Below are 22863 nucleotides of genomic sequence, written 5' to 3'. Positions count from 1 at the left end.
AAAAAAAAAACAGGAATCAAATATGTTTATGTTAACGCTGTCTATTTGAATATTAAATGTATTCTTAGTACTTTTCTCGTAAAAAAAATATCAAACTAAGAAGTATACACATTCATGATTATTATTTGGCTTTAATATAACCTTCAACTTCCCATCCATGTTGGCTGTTTTCACAGCATTTAATTTAACATGTAAATAAAAATACGTGTTTTGATATTGAAATGATATCGAAAGTGTAGTATATAGAATGAATCGAGTTGTTTACCGACAGTTGACCATATCTAGTCTATCCAACACCGTTTTCTTAAAAAGGGGCATGGTTGCTTGGATTACAAAGAGGTAATTATTTCTATTTTGAAATAGAGCAATCTCATAATCTGTCTTCATTGGAGAGACGTAGAACTGAGATGGACCGTATATGCATTTTCAAAATACTTAATGTTGTAAGTGATGTCCCACCTCTGTTGCAATCAATTTCTTTTCATGTTCCTAACCATGTCACCAGAAGTAAAAATCTGCTATTTATTAAATCTTTTAAGAGCAATTATCGTTTTTATGCCACAATCTCCAGAATGGGTAGATTAGTCAATTCATCATATTTTCAGGAATGTTTTGAGATAGTTCTTCTGGCTTTTCGTAGATCACTTCGCGACTTAACAGTGTGGGATGAAGTTGGATTGGTATGATTTAGCTCGAAGTTTTATGTCTTTCGTTTTTATGAATATATTGTATACCATTATTATTTTGCCCTTGTTTGTCTTTGCTACATAGTATAATGTTATTTTTGTTCAGTTTCTTGTATTAATGTTTTTTCATGTAACTGTTGTAATTGGCTCAAGCCGTATATATAATAAATAAATAAATATTTTTTTTAGTAGAGCTACATTTTAATAATAATAATAAAAATACGTTAAATAATTTATTCCACTTTTATTTATAAATTTTTACCAGTGACCGGGTTTTGTCGTGACCGACGTTGACCACAAACCGACGTGACCACGTGACCGACGTGACCACCAGTTTGACAATGTTGGTCACGACGAAACCCGGTCACTGGTATTTGTTTAAAAATAAAAGTGGAATAAAACTATCTACGTATTTTTATTATTCTAAATAGAGGGCTGCAAAAAATAGAGACCAATGGAGGACGAGATGCAAGACTTTGCTGCAAACCAATCCCCAGAATTGGGACTACGAAGAAGCAATAGAATAAAATCATGAAAGTGGTGATACATTAACAGGTATATTCATTGCACATTTCTAGATACACCGTTGTCAAAGCGTTTATTTTAAATTGTTAAAATGAAATAAAACACTCGCCATGCAAAAATAAAGAATGAAAGTTTTACATTAAAAAAGTTTTATATAAAAGTCGCACGTTCGCACGTCGTTCGATTCCATGTTTAATCAAATTTAGTTGCGTGCGTAATTTGAAAATACTCTGAATTTACGAAAGTCGCGTACGATTTAAATACGAATGGTTACATTATAAACCCACAAAAACAAGGCAAATTTCTCAATTTACTACTATGTAAGGCATTTAATGGATATGAAATACAAAGTATTTACAAAGAAATAGAGGTTAAATATTTGTAGACAGAACAATATGTAAAAATAGATTTAAGAAGGTTATTAGTTTTTTATTATGTAATTACTGTCTAGACTTTTGAAAAACATCCGAATCTTTATTCAGAAAAATGACATAATCCTATGTTTGAGAAGAGGCTTTGAATAAAAGGAAAGAAGCACGAGAATCGGACCTTCTTTCAATGTAATAAAAATATACCGTTCTTTAGTTAGTATACCCGTGGAACAAAACTATTGTACAATTGTTAATTTATTGATTTTGATTACGATTTTACAACATTGCTGACGATGACGATTCCAAGAATCATTTTAATTGTTATTATTATTATCATCTTGATGTTTTTTTTTACAATTTTATTTTCACCACAACAGGCCAGGAGGCCTAATTACAGTGGTGAATTACATCATAGAGCACCCAGGCTTTAGAAAAATCACATTTTAATTTTTGTGTTCACACCGGGAATCGAACCCGGAACCTTCCGTGCGTGAGTCAAGCGTCTTGACCACTAGACCACGGAGGCCACCATGTTAAAGTAGGTACCATATTGAAGATGGATGAAGAGAAGATATTCTTATTTTTCTATTATTATTCGATATTCGCAGGTCAATTAAGAGCCTGGATACTGTGTGGAAGGTGAGAGTTTAAATTTTGCCAAATCTCCCCATCCAAGCCCAGGTCTATTAAGAGCCTGATCACTGTATGGAAGGCGAGAGTTAATATTTTGCTAAATCTCCCCCTCCAAGCCCAGATCCGTAAAGTATCGGGATATTAGGTAGGCGGCGAGCTCTTTTATATCCTCAGGTTTAACCAGCGGTCCGTTCAGGATGAAGCACTGCAGAACCTACATCTAGAAGCTTCGAAAAGGTTCATTCTAGCAAGGTGTTTGTTTAATCTGCAGTGCCCAGTAAGGGCTCTAGTGATAACTCTTACTTGATTTCGGCTCAGCTTTATTGGGTCGAAGGCAAACCTTTGCGCGTACCCTTTTATCAGTTCTAGAGAAGATAGGAATGAAATCTAAATAATGAGGAAGTTCGGTGTTTTTTTTGTTTGTTTATAGACTAGACTATTAAACCAAGCCAAAAAAAAAAAAAAATTTTATACATTGCATTATCAGCGTTACGATTTTTTAAAGTTTCGAGTTTCTGAAACAACTCCGCATGTGACGTCACAGGTTTTTCTATGTTAGTTCTACCGATTGGTTCGTTTCCGGTAAGCAAACCGGATACTCTTCACAGCTCTCATATCATTGGTTGGTTCATATGAACCAGCCACGTCGTTCAAAGTAGTGCGCTTTTATAAAAATATTTTTGATTATTTTTTTGTACATTTTCAAGATACTTTGCAGTACAATGTAATGCTCTAATTTTTACCGTGCGCAAGAAAACATTTTTATTATCAAATTTTCCGTAGAACTGAAGTTCTTCATTGGCGAGGAATAGTTTTAAAAATATTGTTCCGTACTAAACGCTGTATGAGTTGATTCACGATTATTGAAGTTATGGTGAATGTTTGTTAAATACAAATAATTGGACCATTCATTTATTTAAAAATTTAGTTTTTTTTTTTTAATAAACGAAGGAGGTGATTATTTATTCTGACATAAGAGGCGTGAGGATAAGTAGCGATTTTTTAAAACTTTAAAAGTTTTTTAAAAAACATTTTTAAATGTTTCTTGTCATAATGATACTTGTTTGTCTTCTTTTTTTATCTTCGACATTATAAATTTATGCATATAAATATTTTTTTTAATAAGCAATTGCGTTTTTATTATTCACTTTAATATGTCAATTTTGGGGCCATTGTAAATAATTCACTATTAGAAAATGGGAATCAAGTTAGTAGAGTGGGATTCGAACCTTGAACCTCTGATATGTGATTACACAACACTAGCTACGGGACCACAACCCGATTCTGCGTTGATTATGCATTGAAATGAATCAAAAAAAAATTATAACCAGAATGGAATCGGATGATGCTTTATGTATATTCCTTTATGTATGAAAAAATATTTTTCATTAAGTCTTTAATCAAGACTTATCCAAAAAACTGATTATTTAATAATTGGGTTTCTTGCAGCTTGTATCTTGCACGATATTTTTATGGTTCATCAAATAAATACAAAAAAAAAATCTGACCTTGTTAAATCTAAGTCGGCCGATTAACCGAATTATTATTTCATAAATTTAATACGATAATAACACTTAGTTTTTGTACCATAAAAGGCCACGAGGCCTAATAACACTTTTATATGAATCACTGACGATTTAGATTTAAAAAACATATTTAGTTCATTGTGATCTCAAAAATATAAAATCCGAATCTGGTGAGTTGGATATAAAACTTCAAACGGCTGATTACTCAAACACTTGCTTATTAAATCGCCTACATAAAGTATTTTTTGCCTTATTTTCAAACCATATAGGTACCTTTTGCACTAGGATAAAGCTCAGTTTATATTTACACCTGAGGATGGGTAATACTGATTACCCGAAACTAGTCGTGTTTTTATGTATTGAACTTTTGTGTGGTAAATTTACAAAATGTTTTATTTTAAATAAATTCAGAATAAAGCTCATTTAAAATATTTTATACTTTTGTAATGGTCAAAAAATAATAATGTCGAATATATTATGAAAAATATTTCATAGTTTTGTAATGGTCAAAATATAATAATCTAGAATATATTATGAAAAATATTTCATAGTTTTGGAATGGTTAAAAAAAAAATGTCGAATATATAATTACAGAGGATATTTAACTGATTTGAAACAAAAAAATTATAAACAGATAAGTTACTGGTTTTTATGAATGCTTTTTTTAAATTTATTATTTTTAAAATACCGTTAGGGTTATACAAGAAATATTATTAGATCAAGTCATGTTATGTCTCATCTGGGGTGCTATTCTGAACCACTTGCGGCACGAGAAAATAGATTTTCTCGTGAATTTTGTATGTAAATACGCGATATACTACGGCCGCGAGAGCGTTTGAAATACCATCCCCGGTTAATGTAGTCATCGCGTGCTTTTTTAGGTTAATTTTAAATTTGTCTCTTGTGTAATTTTTCAAGTGGTAAGTTCAATTTGGTGTTTAAGTCCATGGTTTACTCAAAGTTGGGTACTTTGCTGAAAAAAAAAGTACATTTTAAAGTATTGTTGACTGTCCAACATATGTTTTTACTTTTTCAATGTGATAGTGTTGTTGTCTGGTATTATATTTATGTATGTCGGCATTTTTGTTTAATGTTATGCCATAGTCTTGCATGTTTCCCGGTGCAATATTCTGTACAATTTTTGCCAAGTTTTTTTCATGCCAAACAAGTGTATTTTTTTGTACAGTTTAGTCGTAAGGCTCGAGACATTTATTTTAAATAGTGTTGCGTTTGCTTAATAGATAGCTTAACGTTTCAAATCAAATCACTTTAAACTATAAAATAGGTCAATTTTAAATCAATTCTAACTTTATACTAGCTAAAATTAATCAAATTTTACTGTTGAATTCAGTTTTGGGTTAATCTTTTTAGTAATACAATAAAACTTTAATATCCAATGTATGTAAGTTCAGACATTCGGCCTCTTGGTGTAATGGTCAGTGCGTTTGTCTGCCAAGCTAGTCTCGGGTACGATTCCCGACATAGTTGTTATGAAACATATATTTAAAAGTGTGTTGTTACACTAGAATATTTTATAGTCCCTGGACTGATATCTAAGGCGTAAGACTGGTCATCTCATACATGCACTATTAGGTGCGGAAAGGAAATGAAGATGATGATGATGTTTGTAGGTAATTATATTTACAAAATAAATATGACAAATACTGGAAATTCAATTTTCATTTGAATAAAGAGTATTTTACTGCCTTTGAAATTTCTACATAAAATAAAATTAGTCTAAGACATTTTATCCGAAATCAAGAACAAAAGAGTTCAAATTTCTTAAATTTGAAATTCAACTCTACTCTTCGGTGTTCGTAAAATAATTTCTTGCTGAAAGCTGTGAAAATCTCTTTGGATTAAATAAATTAGAGGACACTAATGGGCATAGCTAATTGAGAATAGAAGACTGTAAAGCCGAATGAACTGAATCAAACTTTATGAAGAGGATCTTTCATGAAGTCCTAATTCTTAAAAAGGATGGACTTTGAATTCAAAACCAATTTGTTATCTAAATTTCAGAATGTTTAGAGAAAATATCAAATCAAATTCATACGTTCACTACAATTTTGCATATTTAACATCACTTATTGAGTAAAAAACAAACATGTTTTTCTTACTGAATTTAAGAATTATTTAAAAATTATGTAATGAAATTTGTCATGTCATATACTAGTATATTTGGCATTTATGCGGATGTTGGGCCACCGGGAACTGATAGTAGCTTGTTACTTGACCAAATGTCTGCACAGAAGTTAAATATGTGAGCTGTACTAATAATATAATTTTGTTTTTTTTTTTCTTTTTTTTTCTTACTATTATTTATGTTTATATATGTGTGGATTGAAGCATGTTTATTTTTTAGACACCATTAGTATATATTAAATCATGTTAATGAATGCCTCGACACGGGTTGTGAGGTATTCATATAAAAAAGTGTTATGTAAAACGTGAAATAAATATAAATTTAATTTTTAATGTGAAATCGAGGTTTTACAGACCGAATGTATCAAGTAATGTACGTCAACATGTTACGGGATAATCGCATTGAAAGCTTTATTATTATTTCTACGCATTATTTATCCAGCAAATTTATTTTATATTATATTTTTTTTAAACTTCAAAACAGTAATCTTTACTCTAGGCATAGTACAAAATTTGAAATCAACATCTTGTACCTATATTTAAAAATATTTGGAATATATAAAGACTTTTGACTTTATGCATTCTGTCGGTATAGTCTCGATATATTTCAAATATTTTTTAATATAGGTCCAAGATGTTGATTTCAAATTTTGTGTTATACCTAGAATAAAGATTACTTTTTCAAAATTAAAAAAATATATCATAAAAAGACAATTGCTGGAGAAAAAATACGTAGAAAGAATAAAAAAGCTTTAAATGCGATTATCTTGGAACTTGTTTTAATGACCTAATGTATTCTGTCAGTAAAGCTTCGATATGAGCTTAATCAAGCCATTTATAGTATCGTAATATAAACGTCTAATTTATTAACATTGGTGTAATAATTCGTAAACAATATTTTGAGTTTGTCCAAATTTTTGTGAACAAGATTTGGATTCAACCCCCTTAGGAGTAATAAACATTGATATGTTTAAAAAAATATGAATAACGTAGAAGAGAATAAAGAAGTCTAGGCATTGTTTATAAAACTAACTGGTATAAAAATTCAAAAATGTATTTTCGGACATTGACTTAGGTGAAGTAATAAAGCCATAGCGAATGTTACACAATGTGTTAAGTGGCCACTTAAACCAGCCAATTACAAGTCAAGCTCTGCAAATCCCTAGACTTCCGTATTTCCTTCTCAGAAACGTTTTCCATCTCTGTTGCAACAAATTTCCGATGAAAAGTAATTATAATTTAATAAAACAACAATTAAAATAAAATAACGAATCACTGTCATCATAGCCTTTTCTCCACGGTGGTGCATAGGGCACTGTATTGGTTCACCAAATGCAGCGTATATACGCTGTCTATATGGGTCATCCGTTACATAAAGGTAAGGAGCCGCATCAGATGCCAAGTACTTAAATTATTCTAGTGTAAAAACTCATTTTTTGATTAATATTTCATGTCATCCATGTTGAGAATCGAACCCGAGACCTCTTGCATGGAAGGCAAACGCGCAAACTATTACACCACGAGGCGAACGTAATCCTACTTAAACTAATAAGCAAGAAATGCTTTAGAAAGTTCTAGTTATTTGAAAACACGAACATTGCGTGTTAAAAACAGTGTTCGTTAAACAATATTTTCGCAAATGACGCGTCTTTGAAGTTTAATGTGTTGGGATCGTTTCTGAAACTTAACAAATTTATCGAAGTATCGCATAATTTTACATTGTTAATTTGCGAAACTCATTTACATTTTAAACCGACATTGAGAAGTTAATAAAACCAAAGTTTTTGAAGTGCCAATAAAGACAATAATTATTGTTTAATAGGTCGCCCGTCTTCCAGGGACGTTTGAAAAATAACATAATCACTGTTATTAAATTATACAATGAATCTGTTAGTAGCCATTAAACCCGATTTTAGTACACATTTTAACTTGTAATTGCTTTCATGTCTCAGGAAGGTATGTTTTACGTTAATTATATTTGAATTATTTTTTAATCACCTCTTTGCGTGCTAATATCCAATAACTTTACCTAATTTCCAGAAATTTTCTCTTGAAAGCTCTCCCAAGCCTATTTCCTCCTCTATTTTTCTTAAAATTTTGCAGAAAGATTTATTTTTTTTAGTTTTAGATATTTCGTAAGATGCTGTATTTTTCCTTAACTTTGTTTTGGCATTCATGACTGTTTTTGGTAACACTTGTAAATACTGTAATAAAATATGTATAATATGATTGTTTACTACCTACATTATTACATTAATTCCACGAACCTGTCAAATCGGTGTGAAAAATACAATCCGTTCCCTTTTTAATGTAATTTTTACTCGCTTAAAATTATTTGGATACCAAGTTAGTTCTAATAAAATTCTTAAGGAATGTTTCAATTCGTTTAATATTATTTGCCTAATCTAAATAATAAGACTAATTGAATGTCCCTCTTTACTTTTAACCCATGATTCAATGGGCTATTTACATTTAGTTTCTACTATAAAAATATTTATTGTCACTTAACTCTTTAATACCGAGTCTAAACATTTCATATTTTTTTCCGGGGTAGGCTTTTTTTGTCGTTTCATTAGAGCATTTATTTTTTTCATTCCTGTTCTTGTTTTCAAAAGCCAAAATTACTCGCAAGTGAGTAGAGGCGTGTAAAAAAAGTTAAATTAGGATTATTCTTTTATTTGACTAAGCTATAGATAATTACTATAATTTTTTTTTAACTAATCAAATTATGTTTTGAGTATGACAAAATGCTTGCTCCAAGCTTGTCTGCAAGTGTTGAACATATTCAAAATATTGTTGATTAAACTTTAAAAAAAAAAAAACAAATAACCCGCCAAGCCTCCATTTTAGAGGTTCGTCAGCAGGTAGGAAGAAAGAAAACGGTAGAAAGTTATGAATTATATACCACAACGCACAGACCAATTGAGATGAACATTTCCGTCCGTGTAACATTTTTTTTCTTGTAACTGGCGGGAGTCGAACGCGCTACGCCAGTTTTACAGATGGCCATTTAGCCAACTGAGCGACGACGCCTATCTAATCAGTATAAAAAAAGTTTAAAAATTTAAAAAGTGATTTCAAGCTTTGCCTAGTGGGTGAAATAATTCATCCAGATGAATCTCACCAAATTAATAAAAGTTACAGCTTCACAAAAGTAAACAGGTGGAAGAGTTGATGAAATGTGGATTTTTAAACAGAAGCAAAATGATGAATGTTACACAGAATGTAAAAGTGTGTAAAGTGGCCACCATAACCGGCCAATGACAGATGATAAGCTCTGAAAATGCCAAGACTTCAATATCCTACTCAAAAACAAATTTTTCTCTGTTTCAACAAATTTAGAAGATAAAATTATTATTAAAATTTCACAAAATGGATTGTTTATTTAATTACTGCAAACCGATAATTACAAGTAAAGTCGGGGTCTACGTTTAAAGTGCACTAGTTGATATTCACGAATATATAATTGCCAATTTTTATCGGAACTTATTCCAGCATCGTCAAAATACATTGCCGTATTCCTACCCTGCGCCATAATACGAGTAATAATAAATTTTAAAAAAATTCTAGAAAAATGGCTAAATATTGCAGAGCCAATTCTACCATATAAAACAAAACATATTTAATTTTAACATAACAACTTACAGATTACTTAAAAAATATGTATAACTTATTATTTTATTTTATTTTTAAAAAAATTCTAAAAAATTTAAACTTGAGTTCAAAACATAATTTATAAAAATAATCAATAAGTAAGAAGAGGAAGGGAAAAAACTATAATAAAAATAAAATAAATATAGAATAATTTTTTGCATAATAGAGATAAGAAAAAGTGAATTATTTTATTTTATAAACGAAGAATGAAAATTATTTTGATATGTTTCTACTATAACTAACTGAGGCTGGGTTATTATTTGATCATTTTAGTAATAGTTAAAAATCTGAAGTAATAGAAACAATTTTAAAAACATAATTTTTTGTATGAAACAGGAAATTAGCTGTAACGTTTGATTTTTAACAACTTATTACTCATGATTAAACAACCCGGCCTAAATATACTTTGGGCCAAAAACGAATCCAACACTTGATTGAAAAGTTTTAACAATTTAAGGGTCAAGATCGATTTTTTGTGGTGTCAGAATGCAAAGGCGTTCTACATATTTGCTAAAATGTTGTATGGAAATATGGTCCATATACATACATTCAAATTTTATTTAGTAACATTCAGTTTTGTGTGGAGATAATTTGCAAGTTTCCATACGACATTTTCCAAAATTTTCTTTTTCCAAAAAGAACATACACTCATTTTGGCACAAGGATTTAATTGAGCGAATATCAAAATAAACCCAATAATAATTCTCTCATTTAAGTTATGAAATACAAATAATAATCTTCTTGATTTTAAGAAATTGCTTAAGTAATATGCAGTAAACAAATAATTTTAAATGAATATTTCAAGTCTAAGTGAGAACTTTAGCCCTAGGGAAAATTAGATAAAAAAAATGTACTTTAACGCAGGGTAAAAATTAGAGCATTAAATGTCAGAGAGTAAAAATATATGAACACATAATAAAAGTTATTTGAATAAAAACAAACTACTTTTAACGACGTCACTAGTTCTTTCAAATTAACCAATGATAAGAGAGATGTGTAAGTCAACTGATCAATCAGCAGACCTCATCGAGAAGAAGCTGAAGAGCACCTAAGACTTGCGGATTAATTTCGAAAATTCAAAACCATAAAAATTAATGGCGCGGATAGTATGCCAAATTTTAGGCCCTTTTTAAACAGTCATTTGCAAAAAATAATAGTTAAAAATTACTTTATTTCCTCATTACAAAACTTTGCATTAAAATTTGCCTCAAATCTCAATTGAAATCCCAGGAGCACATGGCGTCAAAGGGATATTCGTGTTTTGTATGAAATATTGATAATCTTACCTCCATATCCTCCGTGGCCTCCGTAGTAGCCGCCATACCCGAGCCCTCCGTAACCGTGCCCCAAGCCTCCGTGGGTGGTGGCGTAGCTTACTTTAGACACCGCTAGAGGGGATGCGATACCGTGGCCTGAAAAATAAATAAACATAGTTATTACATAAGTATATTTTTGTAATGAATTAGGATTCTATCCGACATTTCAGATATCATGACAGGAGCCATCTTCAGGGTAAACTGAGTGTTTTGTAGCAGAAAAAAATGTGTGTAAATAAAATACATTTGTACCGTGTCGCTATCGGCAGAAGGCACATTCCGTGTCATTTTTGTAGTGTGTAGTGCCGGGAACCATGTTGAGTTGAATTTCACCCCGTCGTCTTTATTTATGTTATTTGGGTGTTTGTGTATTTCAATTGCGTTTTTTATTATTCGTGCGCTGTAATTTCTAGGTTTATGCAAAACATTTGGTCCAAAATCGTAAAAATGTCCTGTGTCTATAAAGTGTTCCGCTATTGCAGATTTTCCAAGGTGTCCTAGCTTACATGTTCTTTTATGTTCATCAATTATTTTCTTTGCTGTGCCCCTGTTTGTCCAATGTACAATTTATCACATCCTTGGCAGCACTGTGTACAAACTGATTCAGTTGCCAGGGGGTTCGTTCTTTCGGGTTTATTTTTTTATTTTTTTTTATTTTTTTATTTTTGCACCACAACAGACCAGGAAGCCCGATTACCGTGGTAAATTACATCACAAAACACCCAGGCTTGAGAAAAATTACATTTATTTTTGTGCTCTCTTGTGGTAGCCGAAACGTATCCAACTTACACTGGATCACTTAAAAAAATACATATTTATACTAGCAACCGTGAAATTATTTATTAACTTATTTATTAGTGGATCAGTGAATCTTTTAAAATAAGAGACAAATTTATCAATTTTTAACACAGTAATCTTTCATTCTTTCCCTGAAATATCAGACTGACTATCATCCATTTTATGTAAGTAACAGATATATATATATTTTACATTTATTTGTATTTTTTTGTTTTTTTACAATACACATAAGAGGTAAAAAAGAGTAAACAAAAAATAAAGGATAATTACATAGCAATGAAATACATATTAACAGTAAAACTAGTAAGCCAAAAAGTTCCACAAAGGCATGGCCTGTTCGTGGGTATACAAGAAATCTTTATGAAATTTTGCTCCATTAAAAAATATATAAATATGTTTTAAATTTTTTTGTGAACAAAGCTTCTTTTTTTAACAAAGCATTAAAAAAAACAAAAAACTGCATTTTTCTTTTATCTATACCTTCCAATAAACAAAAATGAAAAACATTTTAGATTTAACACAAAGAGATAGAAACAAATATGTTAGTCTAGGCATTTACAGGTCTTCTGACTTGTGAAAGCCTAGATATCAGTATTTATTTTTTTAAATATTTTTATTTTTGTCTTTGTTATAATTTGTTAGTCTACATAATTCCCTTGGGATTAAACCTAGTCCTTATCTACAAAAAAAATCAAACTTTAAATATTGTTCAAATCAGACTTCAGTAAAAATAAAAAAAATGAGCAGTTACGATTTCAAGCAAAAATGATTTTAAACAAGTAAATCAACCGACTAAATCTGACGATATAATATGATCTCCAACTTTTTACCCAATTTCCACCCAAAAAGAATTTGTTCTGAACACATTCTGTGGTCTTGTCTCTTTCCCCCCTTTCTATGATTACTTAACTGAGCTTCTCGCTAATATCCGTGGCCCTGTTATAGGTCCTGTCAGATAAACATATCAGGTGGCTTCCGTAAAGAATTTTAAGAATTTCGGCAAATTGATCATGTCTAATCAATTTAATCCCAGTTAGTAAAAACATCACTTCTCTCTTTTCTCAATCTAATGAAAAGCATACTTTCTTTCAGCAAAAAAGATGCTGAGGCTACCAGATTACATAGAGCTCCTTCGGGCAGCTTTTTTCGTTGGGCAACGAGCTACTTTTCCGTGTATGTGGCCACCGCCAAGGAGACTTATGTCCTCAGATGCGGTGTGCGGTACGTGGTGGACAAGCTGCTGTTAGGTATCTCAACAAAATGAAGGAATCATCCGGGAATGTGAAAAATTGGCATTTACATACATTGGTCTCAAAAATATTACATAATAAACAATCAATATTGTCAATGGTAATAATAAAAAGTTGTAATAGTTTCGGTGATGAAAGCAAACGGAAACATTATAATCAACATTATCTAGGTAGTTTTATGCATTACTGCATTTTTACACGCATGGGATTTCTTCAATCAAGGAAATTAAGTTAACATGTAATTATTTATGTTACTTGTGTTTGCCACGAACAATAGTCAAATAGGTACTAACCGTGGGAGTACAGTGGAGTTAGGTATACTTGAATAATGAGAATATTTCAAAGTCTACGTGCGTAATAATTTATAACTCGTTACATTGTTATTTAATAATAATTGATAATTATGTATTTGCTGATATAACACTGTCGCAAAACAATAATTCCCGTGAAAAAATCGGCAATCAGACAAACAATTAATCGAGGTGGCGTTTACAGAATTTCGTATCACGTCTCAGATAATAACCGAACACGATGTAAGAATTGTTTATTTTGAATCTTGAAATAGGGCACACATAAATAAATTCTTATATCTACTCTGATTTTTAAATTAATATTTAATTTTTAAATTGTTTAACACATATAATATATTATGTCTAAACCTTTATTTTGAATTTCGATATTTTTTTTTCTTCATAACCGTTGTTTCCCATTTCATAATATTTTTTACTGTCATAAAAATAAATTTTATGACTTCGACTTTTTTCGAAATAATTTCTACATTTTCTCTTCTATTATGATCGTATACAAGCTTAATTGGATAAAAAAAACTAAAAATTTGTATTTAAAAAAAAAATGCAACACTAGGCCATGAGACCACAACCCGATTTAAAATGAGTTTGTCCGGGTTATTATGCCGTGTTTCATTCGTACTCTTTTCCGATGTTTCGGTTACTGAACTACGTGCTCCACGATTAAGGTATAAATTTTAAGAAATTAGTATAATCTTATTTTTTAATTCTGACATTGTCTTTTTAAAATTAAAACACATGGAGGTAAAAAACCAAGTTTTTTTGTCAAGTATTATTTTGTGTTTGTGGAGGCATGGAGTGAAGGATGAGGAGGATTGAAATTTGATCATTTACACTTTTTTTCAGCTAATTAGACATTAACAGATTATTATTTTTTTGGCATTATTTATCCCTTTTTTAATTTCTAATTTAAAAATTTTATCTCTTGCGTGATTTAATTGACTGTATTATATTCCCATGAAGCAATAAACCCTTCGAGTACAGTAAATTAAAGGTTTTTTTATTCTTATTGTTTGCTAAACATATTTTTTATTCATACAGCTATGTTAAAATACCGTTTATGAAACTTATGGCTAATACACTAAGCCCAAATATTGGCAAACAGAAATGTCTGTCCCACAAAATCCCCTTTTAATGTATGCAAAGATTAGTTTTCATTCAACGATTAATAGTTTTATAGATAAATAAGTTGGCTAAATTTAAATATAGATTAAACATACAAACCGCATTTTTGGAGGGAGATTAATAAATCTGTTGAAGGGCTTGCCGGTGAAATAAACGGGGAGAATTAAAGATCGTATCAAGAAGATTTGTACGATCAATTTGCGAATCAAAATGGCAGCGAGTTTTCCCGCTTAAACTCTAGATTCAAATCACGAATCTTTACGGTTAGACGATCCACCAGTTAATTAGTTTTATTATTTATACAAACAAAATAGCTACTTTGAAATAAAGTTTTGATCGATACTTTTCTACTGAATTTAGACGTTTCTTAAGAAGAAAAATATATATTCCTGTATACGACGTGACAAGAAAATTGTAGAAAAATAAACTACAATAAACCTTTGTCTAATTGTTTTTCTTTATGGATACTCATGGTCAATTTTCACAAATTTCCCGTGGTCAATCTGCAGAACAATGAACATCATTTAAGAGAATAACACGTTTTACGCGGCAAATTTCATTTTAGAACATGTACAAGGTTTTCTGTTTTTCCTAATTTTTTTGAAGTGTATATATGTACTTTTAACAAGCACGTGCGGCTGTGACATACTTAGACACGTGGGAAGGTCGAATTTTTAAATGTTCAATCACGTAAACGTAGGACAAAACATTTTTAGGGCAAATTGGTTTATGATATTACAATGCAATGACTGGGAACATATATTTATGACAAACAATATGGATTGTAGGTAATTGAAATGATAAATAATCATTTTAGTTAGTGGACTCAACATATGCCTATAAAACATGTTTCTGTTTAAGTTACCTTAATCTGACCAAGTAACAGCCTCGTAGTTATAATTTGTGTATTATACATTAAATAATGTTTTGGGTATATCCAAATGCTCGCAAACTTAAACAATTGTTAAATTAACTACCTGGTAAAAGAAGAAGTATACAAAATTGAAAAATTGTTTTCAGGCGTTGCTTAAAAGGCGAATTGGTTCAGCGGATGAATCTCACCCACATTATAAAGGTTTCAGCCCTTTTACTTTACAAAAGTCAACAAATGGAAGATTTTAAGAAAAGGTGGATGATTAAATATGGGCAGAATGGTGAATGTTACACAGTGTGTAAAGTGGCCACTTAAACCAGCTAATGACAGATCATAAGCCCTGTAAATGCCTAGACTTCCATGTTCCCTTCTCGAAAATGTTTTTCCCCTCTGTTGCTCCAAATTTAAATTAAACATTTAAGTCCATGGTTCAATCCGAAACAAGGTAAAATTGAGTAAATTTTTTGTTACTTTTTATTACTTTATTTTGTATTTTATCAACACTTTTTGTAAAAACAAATTACCTACATTTCTTAATATTTATACTTAAAGCACAAACTTTCTTATAATTCATTATAATAAAATATATGAATTAAATAAAAATTCTACCGACTCGGTAGAAAAAATAAAAATAAGTGGTTAAAAACAAAGTTTTTGTATATTTAATTTATTGTGTTTTTCACGTTTTACACTTTTAGGCTCAACCCGTATTGAGCCTCAATTTTCATCAATTTAAATAAAAATGTTGACATCCTTGTGAAGTGTTTTTGGGTTATTACGACACGTGTGGGATAAACTATACTATTTTTAATTATAACCCAGGAAAACATCACAATAATCTGAAAGACCGTGAAAACGTACGAACTTTAATATGTACATCACTTGACGAAATTTAAAATGTAATTATTGCGGTACAACAGAATTAACCATAGTAATCTGTCAAACTTTTGTCCAGAGGCAAGTCTCTTTTAGCGCACAGAGAGTGTTTAATATTTTCAAAAAGATTTTTGTACTGACTTATATCCCAGCAGAGACGAAAAAATTATGATCGATAGATATCTAAACCAAAATGAAGAGATTGGGGAATGCATAAGTTTTATGGCCTGTTACTGGCAGGTTTTACTCTCACCATTCAGCTTAATGTTTCTTGATTTATCTTCATTTCCTACATTTTACCAATGATAACTATTTTGTCTCTTTTGAGATATCAGTCCGATTGAAAAAACATGAATAACATTAGTTGGTTTGATTTCCAATAATTAAGATACTGTAATGTATTTTATGTCGATTTTGCCAGGAATCGAAATCATTTAGCCAACAGGCCAGCAATTAAAATATGACGTGGACAAACTTAGGGGTCCTAGGCATATTAATGAATTTGAAATAGTAAATTATTAAAGATATTATACCTTCTCTTCTCTCTCTATTACAATTGGACAGCATAATTAATTATCTTAAAGGTGTGTTTGAAATATTGAAGTGATTAAAATAAAATGGAGCAAGCTTTGAAAACTTTAATTACATTAATTTATTATGTGCCTGCTTGTACATAATAAATATATATTTTGTAGGAATATTCAAAATCCTAGTTTCAAACAATTTAATTTTTTGCGTGTGTTTTTTACAAACACGTAAACATATTTTTGAGTATATTTGCATGATCATTTAAAGTATCTTCATCGGTAACCTATAATTGAACACGTTTTAAAGAAAAAAAATCATGCATATTTTTCTTTTTATTCAGAATAGTTAATTTTACTTTGTAGATATAATTGAAGATAAATGTTATTTGTTAATTGTAATCGGGGCCCTCGTCGTCCAGATGCCTTTGACATTACATTTCAATTCAACGTCACTTTAAAAAACGTTTATGTTAAAAATTTGACTTACTGTAGCCGCTGTATCCATCGTAGAGTCCATCATACCCGCCATAGCCCAAGCCGTGGCCGCCAACAGAACCATAGCCCAAGCCGCCGTAGCCCAAGCCGCCATAACCCAAGCCGCTGGCGCCGTAGCCCAAGCCGCCGGCGCCGGCGCCGTAGCCCAAGCCGCCGTAGCCCCCGTAGCCGCCGTGACCGAGCCCACCATAGCCCAGCCCGCCGTACCCGAGGCTAGACAGACCCCGTTTTTCGGTCTTCTTAGCGGCTTCTTCACCGGCTGCAAGGCCAGCCAGAGCGATAGCACAAATGATCTGTAAACATTACAACTTAACTGTAAATTCACGTCATTACATCATTAAACTTACATTAACATATTACAGCAGAGATGAACAACATTTTAAAGAAGGCAATATAGATGCAAACTCTGAATTGCTTGATAAGTTAGAACGATTGCAGAATATTTGTATTCGTTATATCTTTAATCTTCGCAAATTTGATCACATAACCGAGTATCGCACGCAACTACACTGGCTCAGTATCAGGCATAGAAGAAATATTCACATTCTATCACTTCTTCACAATATTTTAAATAATCCCACTTCGCCTGTTTATCTGAGAGAGCTCATCCAACCTTTTTCACAACACGGACTATCTCTTCATTCTAGCAACGAGAAAACCCTTTTAATACCCTGTCATTGCTTAAATTTTCTTGCCTCCTCTTTCACAGTAGTAGCCGCTCGATTGTGGAATAATCTACCTACTAATGTTAGAGACCCTTCTTTATTTACATTTAAGTCAAGATTGAAATTCCACTATCTAAATATTTAAATTGTTCCTTTATCCTTTTTCTTTCCGTCCCATCCCTTCTCCTCTCTTCATAGTATAGTGTTAATTTTTTTTTTATATTTTTATTTTTGTTAATCTTTGCTTTTAATTTTTGTACAAAATTGTAAGATTCAATATGTCTATGTTTATATAATTTTCTCAAACTGAACGGTTTGGGTAGGTAGGAAGAAATTGCCTTAAGGCAATATGCCCGCCCTTATATGTATATATATTTTATATGTATATAAAGTGTCAAAATAAATAAATGCAAAGGGCTTATGACCTGTCATTGGCTGGTTTAAGTGGCCACTTTACACACTGTGTAAAATTCACCATTATGCCCATATTTTACCATCTATATTACTTCAATTCCTTAAACTGTTGATGTTTGTGCAGTTAAAGAGTTGAAACCTTTATTTATGCGAGTGAGATTCATCTAATTAAATTGTTTCACCTACATACTAGGCAACGCCTGAAATGTTTATTTTTTCAATGACAGGTCATAATCCCTGTAGATGCCTAGACATCTATATTGCCTTCTTTTAAATGTTCTTCATCTCTGTTGTAATATGTTAATATTAACAGCTCCCCAGGGAGTTGAATCTAGTCCTTGTCTACAAAAATTTGGACAAACTCAAAATATTGTTGATACTTATTATAGGTTGCTGGGCCATAAAATATTCAATATGTTACCCGAACATTGCAAAACGACCCGAATTCAATTAAATAAATTTGTAATAAAATTTTAGCTGTATTTAGGTAGAGAAAAATTGGAAAACTTATTGAAAAACATTCTAAAATAATAAATGGTACGAATATTTTTACTTTATAATAAATTAACTATTAGGTCATTTTATAGTTTATTTCGCTAAAAATGTATGCTTTAAAACAGGTTGTACCTAGTTAGGCAGACTAGACATAATCCAGAGAAATGTATTACCTAGTTATGTATGTAGTAGATAAAGAAATTGTATTTTTTGTTAATAAACCATAATTTATTTTTAGTACTATTATTTTTATTTATTTATTTTTTGTTTTAATTCAACGTGTTACGTGTTTTTTTTACTTTTCATTTGTAGATCCTGACTAAACACAAATTTTATTTCTTAAAAAATCTGGAAATCAATCTAGTAATTGCCAACGTCGGGGAGACCTGAGGAGGCACCGCAAGAAGAAGAATTTAAAACACTTCAGTGACTGCAAGATTATTCAGCAGAAAAAAACGGCGTCATTTGAATGAAGAAAAGTTGGGAAATGTGAAAGAAATGGGAAAAGTACTATCCGAGATGAAATGTTTGTGATCAGAAATAATAAGTTTGACCCCATAAAAAGTAGTTACAAACCTATGGTTACCACACAGCGACTCGAGGAAGTTTTTCATACAATATGTTAAAGGTTAATACGGTTTTTGGTGAGTGATTTTATAGATAAAAAAATGTTGTTGAAAATATCAGTCTAAGCACTTAGAAGATTTTTCAGCAGCTAGTTAAAGTGATCACTACAAAATATTTACCATTCTGCCCGTGTTTAAACGTTCCACATCTCTATAATGTTCGAAACACATATATTTTTAACAAATTACAACAGGGATGAAGAATACCTTAAATAAGGGTATATGGAAGTCTAGGCATTTACAGGGCTTATGACCTGTCATTGGCTGGTTTAAGTAGCCATTTTACACACTGTGTAATAATGAAAATTTTGTTTCAACATCCATATTTCTTCAATTCTTCAATTCTTCAATTTGTTGATTTGAGTGATGTTAAAGAACTGAAACCTTTATTGTTGTGAAACGACTCATCTGACTGAATTATTTCACATACTAGGCAACGCTTGAAAACCATTTTTCAATTTTCAAACTTCTTCTTGCACATATATTTTAATTCATAATGTATATTGATGTTTTTTTAAGAGCTTAAAAAATTAAATGAGAAGAAAAATGAGAAAAACGAAAAGAAAAAGTATCCTAGAAAGGCTGAATTCCGAAAACTTTTGCAATTGTATTATCACAGTATTTATTAATATCTGTTTTTATTAATTTATTTAATTCAAAAATTCAAAAAAATGCATCGATATTAATTGAATGATAAAATAAATTGTAAAGAGTTTTTATTTTAACGTATTTTGAGAACATAAGAATCACTGCTTGACATCATCCCTATCAATCCCTTTCCGCACCTAATGGTAAATAGCGCACTGCATTGGTTGACCAATTTTTCGTTACATGAAGGTAAGATGATCAGTCTTTTGCTTCAGATGCCATTCTAGAGAATATGAAATATTATCGTGAAAAAAATATTTTCGAATAAATAGTTCATGTTGAGAACCGAACCCGAGACCCCTTGCATTCTAGACAATCGCGCTGACCAATGCACAACGAGGCCGACATCACCAACACGATTTTGAATATTATAAATTCTTCAGCTCTCAAAAAGCAATATATATTTATTTGTGTTTTCTAAAACCATTATCATCTAGAAAATATTCGCCTCTCTCAATTAAATAAGTTTAACGATGAACTTGAAAACGAAGAGTCAAGTAATCTCTAAGTGTAACACTTAAAATATCATTTGAATCTTTTCGACAGATATAGTTTATCATATTTTTTTATAAATACTGTATTTCGATGTTTTTTTTTTTAAATATGGTTTACTACTTCATGGATGGCGTTAAATGTATTTACAAAAATGTAATTAGCCACACCAACCTCAAACTGAGATAAAAGATGTTCAACGTCAGTGGCATTTTTCAAAAATATAATTGATTATTTAGCTTGACTGTTAAGTTTAACATATATAATGTACTTGACGCAAACAATGTTTCTTCCCCAAAAAAAAAGATTAATCTATTATTTTAATTTTTTTTAAATGTTAAATTATCAATTTTATATATTGTAATTTGATGGGAAATTTTGAGTAAAAAAATTATTAAATAACAACTTTGTGTTATAAAACAGACGTTAAAGATACCTTGGGTTCCGATATGAATCCCTAAATTTTAAAAAGTTAGCTGCCGATTGTAAAAAACAGTACTCGGCAATATGGCAAAGAAAACATATTTTGCGGGGTTGGGTTAACAAATGTTTGCAACATTGTTACCATGTTAGCTACATACTGATCTTAATTCGTAACGATACGCTCACCATCTTAAAACAGTTGTACATTGTTTTTAGTCCAGTTCATGATTTTTGGTACACACATCGATGTATTAATTATAAAGATTTATAAGTTTAAACTCATCAAATTATTGTTTCAAAGTAAGAATATCACTTGTGGCTCTTTCAGTTTGGTGCGTTGACACATTTTTGCATAACACCATCTATGTATAATGAATTATCATAGTTTTTTTTATGCACCATTCCAAATGAAGTTTTCTCAACTCTTTGGAGTGTATTATGTCTTACGTATATCACATATTTGATTGATAAAAAAATTTAACATTTTTAATAATTTGAAAAAATAATCATGTTCGTGTAATAAGGAAAATGCTTTTTATATCGACATTTAAAAAAAATCGTGGCGAAAAATTCGTCAAAAGATAATATTATTTAACACCGGTGTAATAAATATTGGTTGGTGTACAAATTTAGTGCATTATTAGCTTCTGACAAGAGAATAATAAGGCCTGTTGTTACGCTTGTCGGCGCCATGTAATGTATTGGTATTTATTTTTGTAGTAAGCGTGCCCTCACCAAGAACTTCATGGTAATTCCTTATCCTCCTGTTGCACTGAAACTGTAATGATTGACTGATGTCTCTCCGGTCATCGCAGGACCTTATATACCTCAGCGCGTAGACGATGAACCAATCAGCGGTGAGGCGGCGGAGGAAACGAGAAGACTAAAGTTTTCCCCTCCAAATCACGTAGAGAAAAGTCTCCTTGACATAATACGTAGCTGTAAATCATACATGAACGTAGAAACGTATCCATTGTGCATTTAATTGTTTTTCATAAAACTCGGTGTCCGGGCAGATGAAGAGTACAGTTATGTCCGTGAAATTGAACAAAGAATCCTAGACGAGTACTTTTGACTCGATTGCTACTCTCAGGTAAAAATTCTGAATATTGAGGGAAGACAAGTTTGCCTCGTTTTGTACTGGTTTGGGTGTTCGCCTAACGTGTTTGAAGTCCCGGGTTCGTTTCCTGGGGAATTGTACATGAATTTTTGGTAAGAAAGGAGTTTTGATACTGCAGTATTTCATGTATCTGGACTGGCACCTGAAGGGTAGGATTGATCACCTTACCTTCCTGTAACACTTGATCTAGATACACTGCATGTACTTTATCAATGCAGTGCCCTTTGCACCGTTTCTGTGCAATAGGGTTTGAGGATGATTATAATAAAACAAGCATCTATCCGAGTAACTATATATATAACGTATATTTTATGATGTGTTACTCTTTTAAAATAAATTGCTACTAAATCAGAACACATTTTAGTATTTAGGCATTTATTTACTAGGTTTATGAAATGCCAGAGCAGTAATGCCAATACCAGAATGTACCCACCCTTATATGAATATATACTGATCAAATAAATAAAGTTATCACTGAATAGACTGTTAAACATTCACCATTACTTTGAACAGCTATATTTCCTCAATTTGTTGCTTTCTTTTGTACTTAATGTGTTATGTTAAATAACCTAGTATCCATGTTTTACTTATATTATTAATGGTGGTTTTAAAAAATAAGAAAAATCATTTTTGAAACATTTTGAGGTGGAGGCATTGTAGGAGACTGGGGTAGAGAAATAATGTTAATTTATTTATTACACACTCTTTCTGCCCTTATTTTTGATAAATATCACTTTTTTAATATATATTTATAAATATGTACAGTAAAGTAAAATCGTTTAAATGGTACAGTTAACTAAGTCTCTTAGAAGTCAGCTGTATTTGAAGGTGGAGTTTCTTCCTTATTGTTGACTTGTAGATATAAAAAGCT

The 22863-nt window shown here is 31.0% G+C and overlaps 1 protein-coding gene across 1 annotated transcript in view; it reads right to left on the bottom strand.

Annotated features, from left to right (window-relative positions):
* The window catches only part of LOC148279038 (uncharacterized), a 30086-nt gene extending 8427 nt beyond the window's left edge, over positions 1-21659 (bottom strand). The window contains exons 1-3 of the mRNA XM_088230551.1: positions 21608-21659; positions 17102-17402; positions 10827-10952 (exon numbers count right to left, since the gene is read on the bottom strand). Coding sequence (XP_088086677.1) covers positions 10827-10952; positions 17102-17402; positions 21608-21619 — 439 coding nt within the window. The 5' untranslated portion in view covers positions 21620-21659. The remainder of the gene's footprint in view (positions 1-10826; positions 10953-17101; positions 17403-21607) is intronic.
* Positions 21660-22863: the final 1204 nt, after the last annotated feature.

This window comes from Micrasema longulum, unplaced genomic scaffold (assembly GCF_059751315.1).
Source record: "Micrasema longulum isolate JH-2025_06_02 unplaced genomic scaffold, ASM5975131v1 h1tg000779l, whole genome shotgun sequence".
Lineage (NCBI taxonomy): Eukaryota > Metazoa > Arthropoda > Insecta > Trichoptera > Brachycentridae > Micrasema > Micrasema longulum.
This window is presented reverse-complemented; position numbering and strand designations above follow the sequence as displayed.